General features: G+C 58.1%; 1 protein-coding gene across 3 annotated transcripts in view; it reads left to right on the forward strand.

The window, feature by feature from the left end:
- The window catches only part of HOMER3 (homer scaffold protein 3), a 32,729-nt gene extending 22,900 nt beyond the window's left edge, over positions 1-9,829 (forward strand). For all 3 annotated transcript variants that reach the window (XM_077842014.1, XM_077842016.1, XM_077842015.1), the window contains 5 exons: positions 146-267; positions 2,226-2,382; positions 5,573-5,683; positions 7,473-7,553; positions 9,063-9,829. In XM_077842014.1, the coding sequence (XP_077698140.1) occupies positions 146-267; positions 2,226-2,382; positions 5,573-5,683; positions 7,473-7,553; positions 9,063-9,251 (660 nt within the window). In that variant the 3' untranslated portion in view covers positions 9,252-9,829. The remainder of the gene's footprint in view (positions 1-145; positions 268-2,225; positions 2,383-5,572; positions 5,684-7,472; positions 7,554-9,062) is intronic.
- Positions 9,830-10,415: the final 586 nt, after the last annotated feature.

Below are 10,415 nucleotides of genomic sequence, written 5' to 3' on the forward strand. Positions count from 1 at the left end.
ACGGAACCTGGGGTCACCTCACAGCAGTGCAGAGCACTGACCTACAGGGCCCCACACCTGAGCTCTTCTAATGAGTCAGCCTATGTAAGACGCTGGGTGACCACATGTCCAGAGATCTGCCTGACGCATGGTAACCCCCCTGCAGGTGCTGCCCAGCACCGTCATCAGCTCCAATGGCCCGGGAGACGATAAGCTGTTCCGGAGCCAGAGCGCCGACGTCGAGATAACAACGGAGAAGGAGCGGCTGAAGAAGATGCTCTCCGAAGGGTGAGGCAAGGGCCTAGCTGGGGCTTTCAGGTCCCAGCCCAGCTGCTCAGGGCACTCTCAGGTCCAGTCCCCAGCAGGGAAGGGGGATCCCAGCATTTCCCATCCAGGGAGGAATTAACTCTTCCTGTCTCCCTGGTCCCCGGCTAACACTGTTGCTCCCACAGACTCAGGGTTCAACCCCGGGACCCCCACCATCTCAAGCCTAGTGCTCAGGGCAGGACCCTTTTCTGTTCTCCTTCTGGCTGCATGCTGCCCCTAAAAACCCACTGCTGCCTTACATGAGGACATAAGAACTGCCATGCTGGGACAGACCCATGGTCCATCTAGCCCAGTATCCTGTCTTCTGACAGGTTTCAGAGTAGCAGCCGTGTTAGTCTGTATTCGCAAAAAGAACAGGAGTACTTGTGGCACCTTAGAGACTAACAAATTAATTTGAGCATAAGCTTTTGAGAGCTACAGCTCACTTCATTGGTTTGTTAGTCTCTAAGGTGCCACAAGTCTTCCTTTTCTTTTTGTCTTCTGACAGTGGCTGGTGCCAGGTGCTTCAGAGGGAATGGACAGAACAGGGCGATTATCGGGTGATCCATCCCCTGTCGTCCAGTCCCAGCTTCTGGCAGTCGGAGCCCCCATCCATACATCCCTCCCCATTCCCCCACCAGGGGATCGCTGCAGCTCAGGGCTGAAGCATTTTGGCCAAGCAGCTTGTACACACAGTGGAGACGAAGGGAGGGCTCTGCCCCAGGTCCTTGGTCTGAGGTGTCCGGTGTTCACACCTGTCTACCTGGCTCAGGGCTGGGCTGGTGGTAATTCTCCTGGGGATTCCAGGCAGATCCTGTCCCTTTCTCTTTTGAAGTCTTTGGGCTGGATTCTGCCCTGGGACTGCCTGGCGTGGGGGTGGGAAATGACAATGTTTGCATGTTAGGAGGTGTTTGAAGCTAAGTGTCATTTGACCCCCACAAAAGCCTCTGGGGTTTAGTTTGGTTCCATTTAGTCACTTTACTGCAACACAAACTCAGAGCCAGAGCAGCTGGGTGGGTTCCAAGCCCCAGGCTGCAAAGCCCCTTCCTGGCAGCTCAGCCTCCTTGCCGTGGCTGCTAATCTGGCAGGGGGACATCCCCAGCTCCAGCGCCATGCAAGCATGTTGCTCCCGGGCAGCTGAGGCATCCTGTCAGCTGCTCCTCTGCTATGGCGGGAGCCATGTGGATGGTCGCTCATCCCCTGCCCCCCTCCCGATTCCCAAAGCCAAACATGGCAATGGCAGGAAACAGACACAGGCTCCGGCCTGGCACAAGTGTCTAGATTCAGGAAGTGAGTTCGAGACCAGGTTGAAAGCAGCCTGGGCGGCCGTAGCAGCCCCATCCCTTCTGCCCTCTGGGAGCATGTGGTCACCACTGACCCGTGGATCAGGGAGAAGACCTGGGGGTCCTGTAGGTCAAAGCCCTGCCATAGAGATTAAAGACAAGACTCTCCATCTACGGGTCGTTTAACCCAGCCCTGGCTGGCGAGGGAGGCTTCTCCCCAGCCACATTCAATGGCATGTCCCAGGCGGAATGTCAAGGGGGAGGACAGTTAGGCAGGGCAGCAGTTTGCCCAGGAGGAGGCCACGTCCCTGTCGCCAGCAGACCTGCGCTTCTGACGGGAGCTTGCAGTGTTTGTCTTGTGTTGGAACTCACCATTGCTCAGCGCCGAAGCCATGCTTTCCAGGACGGCCTCCTTGGTGTTCTGAAGGACACCAAGGCTAGGCTAGAGCAGCCCCTGGATGGGCAGGGTCACGGTGGCCTGAGGTCCCATCCCGCGGGATTGGTTCTGATTAGGGCATGTCTGTGTTGGGCATTGGCTCTTCAGAAAGCTGCCCAATGGGGGAAGGGAGGCCTCTCTGCTGAAACACTCCCGGGGGAGGAGAGACCTCTCTCCCTGCCTCTCACTCCCGGCTTGTGGTTCCCTGCCCCCTCCTGCAGCTCGGTGCCCGAGGTTCAGTGGGAAGCTGAATTCTTCACCCTCCAGGACAACAACAACAAGCTGGTGGCTGCCCTTCAGGAAGCCAACGCCAGCGTGGAGCAGTGGAAGAAGCAGCTGGCCGCGTACCAGGAGGAGACAGAGACGCTGCAGCTGCGGGTGAGCACAAGGAATGGGGCAAGGCGGCACCCTGGTCTCAAATCTGCTTGTGGGCCACATGCTTTGGGTGTCAGTGGGAGATCGGCTGCAGATGAAGGGTTCTACCTGGGCGTCAGCGGGTTACGGCTGTTGCTATAATGGATCAGATCACTGGGCCATTTAGCCTGCTGTCCTGCCTCCTGTTTGCTGGTGATAGGTGAGGGCTCCAGAGAGTTAGATCCCCAAACTTCAGTCCCCTTCCTAAGAGCCCAGCAGGATGGGACCTCGCATCAGACTGGGGGGTCAGTGAGGACAGCAGCTTCAACAGCTGTTACTGAGCATACTCAGTACAAGCCAAGCAGTGACTCCGAGGGGACATGTGACCCCACATGCCCCCCCGCCCCACGTTGGCTCTGGACAGCATTTATTAAGGAGCCAAAGATAATGCTGCTGAGTGACAGCAGGTCCTGCTCCCCTGCCCTCCCTTCCTGCAGGATGGCTGGTACAGCAGGGTGGGGGTGGGGAGGATAGCACGTGGGAGTGTTTCTCTCTCACTCCTGTTGCCTGAGGTTCCCCAGCTGCCACCCGTGATGAGTGAGGGCTGTGCTCCCGGTCACATTCACCTCCTGCCCCTGAGCCATGCACCTGGGCAGCTGTCTGGCCTGGCAACAGATGGGGTGAAAGACACTCACACTGCTAAAATTAGCTCAGAGCAGAACAGCAGGGGCGTTGATCCCGACAAACAGGCCCTTGTATCCAGCCTTTGGTGAAACAATAGGGTCTGTTGACCTAACTAGTGGGGGAGAGATCCCGCATCAGCTGTGCCTGCGTCAGGGCGGAGGAGTGACAGTCGCACGGCAAGGCTTGCTGGGGAGAGGAGTTTTGGGAAGGCAGCTGCGGGAGTCTTTGCAGGATTTGGTTGGGAAGGGACTACAGAGCCCTTGCAAAGGGGTTGTGGAGTCTTTTTGCCTCTAGGCCAGTTTGGGTTACATGCAGGTCTGAAGGAAGCAGCCGTTGTTCCCAGGCAACGTAGGGCTGTTCAGTAGTCCCATTAGGTGATGCGTTGGTGGTTTCCAGCCCAATACCCAGTGAGCATCCCAAAGAGAGTCTCAAGGCCTGATGCTAATTCTCAGCAGAAACACCAAGGACTGAATAAGCCACAAAGAATGAACTTCCCTCTCGCCCCTAGAGGACGCCCTGCGAGGCGTGGCTGGGACACGTGGCAGAGGTGTGCGCACGTGGGTGGTGGGAGAGGGAAGTTTGCGTCGCCTGCCACAGCTGCTGTGGGGATTAACCAAGGGCCTCAGAACCAAGGGCCGCCGATCCCGCCCCCATCCCCCGATTGTTCAATGTTCTGCCATCCAAAGGGATGGTCGTAGGTCTAATGAGACTGGCTGACCCCATAAACGGGAACTTGAAAGAACTGGGGAAAATATCAAGAGTCAAGAGTGTCCAGAGAGTTGCCCATTAATAAACCAGAGCATCTGCTGACTCACTGCAAGGCGCTCCCATCATGGGGTCAGGGGTGGCCTCCAGGGGCCCAGAGCTCTGAGGATCATGACGGCAGTGATCCTGGGAATCTGGCAGCTTATGATCACCAGCATCAAGCTAAGCCTGCTGCAGGTCCAGCCTAGCCCATGTCGCCTGGTGTATCCCACCACCGCACACCCCTCTACTGGAGCTCCCCTGTTGGAACCACACCAGCCGAGCTCAGTGCCGACAAGGTCGAGGGTTTTCATCCTAGGTGCGGGTCCTGGTATGAACTTTTCAAAGCGAATCCTCTGCCGGTTAATTATTAAAGCTTCTGTGCAGCATTTTTCAGAAGCGGAGAGCGCCTGGGCCAAGCCCTGCCCCTCGTTAAGACTGGTGTAAATCTGTGGTAACTCCAGTGACTGCAGCTGAGCCTCTGGCTCCACAGAGGCGGGACTGAGAGCAGAACCTGTCCCTCTGCGCACATTGCAGGGCCGTGCGACTGATGTCAGCTGGCCCAGCTTTGCTGGAAGTGTGAGCCTGCAGGGGAAGGGGGAACGGGGCTATAGATAGAGCGTGGTTCTGACGTTTGTTGGAGCTTGTGATCTGCACTGATGGGAGGGAGGGAATCTTTGTTCAGGGTCAGCCCGGCGGGAGCCACTGGACAAGATCTTGCTTCTGTGCAAAGTGAGACTGAGGATTCCAGCCACTAGGCAGGGGCTGAAGGGCCACCAGAAAGGCCCTGTGTCTCTGAGTCTGGGGGAGGGGAAAGTCTGGGAAGGGGGGGAGCGGTACCTGGTTGGACTTGGAGTTTGGAGGGGGAGCAGAGGGACCCTTGGGGGAAGAGGAGAGGAGAGATTCTGGTGGAAGAAGAGAGGGGTACTTGTGAGGAAGGGGAACCTCCGGGGAAGAGGCAATGAGTATCTGGGGGGGGAGGGCCTTGGGGGGAGATGTACTTGGCAGGAGGGGAGGAGATCATGGCTGAGTTTTGCCTGGTTAGGGACTGTCACGTGCTCCTGACCCTTGGGTCCCTGGTGCCATTTGCTAACGTCCCAGCACAGACAGAGCAGCAAGAGAATCTTCCATGCCCAGCGCAGCTCTCCAAGGAGCGTGGGGTGCGGGCGGCTAGACATGGCTGCTGCCCCATGTTCCCTGCTGCGCGGCTATAGTGTTGGGGGCTCGTGGAAGCCTTTGGTCTGTAGAAGCTAAATACCAAGGTGACAGGCACTCCGAAATCCCATAGAGAGGTGGGGGCCAGCTCTGGAGAAGGGCTGGTAGCAGCGATAGCGAGTGAAGGGCCAGCCCATGGAAAACTGAAGCCTCAGATACCTTGTTCCTGGTGGGCGCTGGGGTGGAGTTTCCCAGCTTTACCAGCCCATGTTTACACACTGAGTGGAGAGGGACAGTGGGAAAGATCCTTCCCCTTTAAATATCCCCCCAGTCTGGCCAGGAGGGCTTTAGGACAGCGGTGCCAGATCCTCCAAGGAGCAGAGTCTGCAATTGTGGGGTGGGCATGTCCTAGTTAGAAGCCACGAGGTTCCCTCTCTTTGTGGCTGCTGGGGTCCGGCGGCTTCTGGGCAGGAATAATCACCTTGTTCATCACCTGGAAGGTTTGTCTCAACCTGCCTCAGTGCGCAAGCCCCTGCCCAGCCCCTTAGCTGCATCCCCAGGCCTGTGCACCCAGCTGCGGCAGGCACGCAGCACCGTGACCCAATTCCCTCCTCCCTGCATATCTGTGTAGGTGGCTGAACTGGAGCTGCAGAGAGCCCACGATTCCTCCAGTGAGGGTAGCAAGGAGGAGCTGAACCAGACGCTGGAGGAGCTGGAGCTGCTGATCAAGGCTAAAGACGAGGTAACAGCAGTGGAGCAGATGAGAGCACAGAGCAGCGGCTGAATGACCGCAGTGCCCCAAGGGAGTGAATCTTGGCCTGTCGTTGCCACACCCCACAATGCTACCCTCTATCTCTCCCCTCCTCCCTGGCCTGTGGGACACCCCTGGTCCGCTCCTGCCGCTCTCAGAGCGAGTTCTGTCCCGGGCCCAGGGAGAAGAGCATGGAGTCCTGTGTTCGTGCTCAGATAATGACCCCCAGATGGGTGAGTGAGAACTCTGTTCTGTGGCACTGGGCCAGATCTTACTGGGCCAGCCGCAGCCTCCATAACGTTGGACGGTTTCCTGCCCTTTAGCAAACCCCTGCCGTTTCCCCCACTCCCTGTTGACTTTGTGCCCATCACTCTACCTCTCTCCAGCGAACGTAGCAGCTGTTGGGGCTACACTTCGCTGGTTAGTCTGGGGAGCAGATGTCTGTCGGGGCCCTGGGGCCCCAAGATGCTTCCTGAAGCATGTTCTGCTTCCTCTGTGCAGAGTGGTGCGAAAAGCCCCTGCGTGAGGGAGGACAGTTTCCCAAGGAGAAGAGGGTCACAGGTCAGCACTGGAGGGGCCCCGTGTGGCCTCCTGGCCTGCTCACAAAAGAGGATTGAGGCTAAATAGGTGTGAAGCCTGAGAGTCCCCATGTGAAGGCTCCTGGTCCCAGGCCAGGGCATCAGACAGCCCCTGCCTCACCCCTCCCATGACAGCCTCTGGTGTAGCTGGTTCAGCTGCAGATGGCACAGCTGCCCCACATGCCCGCCCCTCTCCTCAGCAGCTATGTTTAACCTCTGGCCTAGTTATTGCTTCTTGCTTTCACAGCATGTACATTAATGATTGAAAGCAGAGCTTTAATTACAGGGGCTGGGGGAAGGGAGATGTGGAGAGAGTCTCTGGGCTTTGTTCATTTGCACCTTCTTCCCTAGCTGTGCCAAGCGGGTGGGTGGGAGCGCCGGGGGATGCTCCTGGCAAGGGGTGGGGGTGGGAGTTTGTTCTGCAGATTGTTCAGTGTGTGTCTGGAGCGAGAGCTCCGTCTGCCCCCGTCACCTGCCGAGAAGAAAGGGGAAAAGGCCGTGGTGTGAGGGGTACACGGGGAGGCCCTGCCCCTGGAGTCAAGCCGAGCCAGGAGTCTAAGATGCAGTGGGAGCAGGAGGAGGTGGTGTGCAAGCAGAGGGCATGCGGAGGGGTTAATCTGCTCTTTGTTTTGTTAAGACCTAAGGCTCCTGGGCTAGTGGGGGCCGGAGGAAAGGGTGGGCAATAGGCAGGCAGGATCAGGAGGGGGCGGCACAGACAAGGCCTGGGTGTGAGCACTGGAGCAGGACACTGTGGGTGCATCTACATCTCCAACCCTGGGAGACAGACTCACCCTAACAGGACTTGGTTGGGTGGCAGCTCATGCTCCTAGCCAGGCCCCAGGCTTGAGGGCCCAAGCTCCAGCCCCAGCTGCACGATCCGCACTGGGATTTCTAGTGGGCCAGTTCTGTTCCCATTGCTGCAGTGTAGACGTGCCCTGTGGGGGTGGTCAGACAAGCAGCATGGGCTAAGCCAGGAGGGCTGGGGGTGGAGGGCCTGGAGCCAGGGAACCTGGCTTTGGCCATAGTCAGGGGAGGGTTGAGGGGGCTGCGTACCTGTATCCCCTGTGGTGGGGTGTTAGCACAACGTGGCATCGGTCTCCTGGCTTGGCATGGCCTATGACCGCGGAGGCTGCATCAGAAGCGATGGCTCAGGGAGCACGGGGCTGGCCCAGGCAGTGATTATTTTCCTTTCTGTGATTCAGGAAATTCAGCAGCTGAAGAGCCAGAAGAGCAGCCAGTGGGAGACGGAGGGGGAGCGCGAGGAAATGCTGCAGAAGCTGCAGGTGACAGAGGGGAGGTTGGCTGGGGAGATCCCGTCTAGAATGGCGGGTCTGGGGACAGCACTCTACTGTCTTGACTGATCCATCGTGATGCACCATTAAAGACCGGGAGACGGCCGACACCACTGTCCAAGCTACACCCCTCTCCCCTGTGCCTGAGAGGGTGCAGGTCTGGGGTTCTCACTCTGCTTCCAGCCGAACTAGGCTGGGCCCCCCCTTTCCTCTTTCTGCAGAGCTGCTGACAGGGGAATGATTTCCCCAGCCGTGGTCAGCAAGGGGACCCCATCCTGTGTGTTCCTGGGGTGCTGCTGGGCAACAGGATTGGGATGTACTTCCTTCTCCCCTCCCTCCCACGCCCCACAGAATGGCAGTCACACCCAGCACATGCACACACCCAGCGTGAACTGAGAAGATAACGAACCCTCTCTGCATATCACACTTCCCCCAGAGCCTGATGCGTCCTGCTGGACATGCAGCTGGGGCGGGGCGGTGCCTTGTAACCCTCCATCCCCAGGCAGCCCTCACTGGCTGGGCCCCATTTTGGGCAGAGGATGCTCCCAGCCTGCGGGAAGGGGAGCTGGAGAGTCTCTTGCCAGCTGACCCCCTCGGGGGTGGAGCTCTGACTCCAGCGGGTTCACAGGGGAGGGCAGGCAAAGAGGGATGCAAGCTGCTCTGTACCCCTAGGCAGAAAGCAGATGGCAGCTCTCTCAATCCATCTATCCAGGCTCCGAGAGGGCTGCCTGCTTCTGCCCGTCAGGGACCACTGGGGCCTGGGACTCTGATACAGGCTCTGCTCACAACACAGGACTCTGGTTTTATGAGGCAAAGAATATATTCAAGCATCGTCCTGCACAGTGACCGGGTGCTGGGTGTGGGGTGGAGACAGACCGACGTGCTCTTATCCTAGGCCTGCAGCTCCAAGCCTGGACAGAGGCCAGGAGAAGAGAGTTTCTGCTGGGCCTGTGGACAGCTCTGGCATTGCATCTCCAGACGCTGGTCCAATTAGATGGCTGACGTGTGGAAGACCTGAGCTCCCAGACTCCTGCCACGTGCAGTGTGCAGCAGGGTGATGCTCAGACCACACAGGCCAGGGGGGTCAAGCCCAGGTACCAAGAGGTGAACTCCAGCCAGAGCTGCTGGGGCAAGTTCAGCAATGGGATCAATAAAGGAATGTGTTTTCCGTGCACGTGTGAGAAGGGCCGTGGCAGGGGATTGTCCACATGGGTATGTGATGAGTAGGGGTGAGGACATGGGCATCTGTGCTGGCGTAGGGGATAACCTCTCTGTGTGTGTCAGTGGAAGGGCACAGGTGTAGAGAACAGGCAGGGTGTGTGTGCGCACTGGTGTTCAGGTGCAGGGGTAGCTGCTGTGTGTGTGTGTTGGCTGGGGGGGGTGCAGTTAAGGTGGAGGGGTAGCTGCCGTGTGTGTGTTGCTGGAGGGGGGTGCGGTTAAGGTGGAGGGGTAGCTGCTTCATTGTCCTTTTATTTACTGAGTCTTTGCATCCCTGGCCAGGAGCTGGAGGGACGTAACGCGGAGCTGGAGCGACGTTTGCATGTGGCTGAGCAAACCCTGGCCGAGCAGCTGGCCGAGAGGGAGAAGATGCAGGGCGAAGTCACCAAGGTGGGCGAGCTAATGGATGTGAAGATATTTGAGCTCAGCGAGCTCCGGCAGGGACTTGCCAAGCTGGTGGAAAGCAACTGAGCAGCCTGGCCACAGAGACACCTTCCGGGAGGGGCAGAGCCCAGCTGGGGCCAGTCGCAAACTGCAGCAGGGCCGTGGAATTGTGACCTGGGCGGCGTCCAGCCACAAACCAACAGCCCCCTGCAACTGTGTGTGGAGACTGGCCAGAGCTGCCTCCTGTGCATTGAGGGCAGACGTGGTGCCAGTGGGCAGCTGAACTGTGGGGGGTTTCCACCCAAGGAGCGTCCATGAGTCATGTCCAGACCTCTCTGGATCCTGCCCGGCGGCGTGGTCCAGAGGTGACAGGGTCTCCCCATGCTGCTCAATGACATTACTCTCCTAGCCTCACTCACTAACGCATTTCCCCGACATCTTTACAGAAGGAAACACTCCTATTCTAGAGACAGGGGTCACCTGCCTGCCCATTTTTCAGTAGTTTTATAGGGAACCGCTTGCTTCTTGTGAACCAAACTGCCTGGCTTCTCCTTCCAGGCCCCAGGAGGCGATGGCCCATCACACCACGGGCGGTAGCTGCTCCTTCTCCCCCTTCCCAACCGTACTCATGTCCCATCTTTTTAATAGACTCTGATCACTTTTTATTCACTGTCAGGGGCTTCCAGGACCCCCATGGGCAGGAACAGCTCCTGCCTGGCCCCATTCCTCTGTGGCTGCCCAGTCATACCCTCCAGAGGGGAATAAGTTGCAGGATTTCAAGATGTTTTTTATTTTAAGGCAGTGGGTTTTCGTACTTTCCAAAGCTGCTTTAAGCTGGGAGAAGCAGGCAGTGCTGGGGAGATTAGGGTTTGAGAAACAGGATAGCTTGGGGGGGCGGGGGGCATCTGTCCAGGCTCCAAGGGCTGTCACTCACCTGAGTTAAACGCAGGAAGTCCCAGGTGCTCTTGTTGCCTCTTGGGAAGCGTGGTCCAGGGATATAGCAGCCACACGAGCCACATGGCCTCTGGAGGGTGCAGGCCCCCATGCTATGCTCCACCTTGAGCTGCACAGCTGGATGCAGCTAGGACGCTGGCTGTTTGGAGCACATTGGGCCTGGGTTCCCTAGAGGCTGCGGGACATTTGTGGGTCCTTATGGATGTTGCCAAATGATGTAAATCCAACAAGGCCTGTAGGAGGAGGGTCTGTTACACCCCTCCACCCCCAGGCCCTGTGGAGCCCACTAGTTGCGTA

This window comes from Eretmochelys imbricata, chromosome 25 (genome assembly GCF_965152235.1).
Source record: "Eretmochelys imbricata isolate rEreImb1 chromosome 25, rEreImb1.hap1, whole genome shotgun sequence".
NCBI lineage: Eukaryota > Metazoa > Chordata > Testudines > Cheloniidae > Eretmochelys > Eretmochelys imbricata.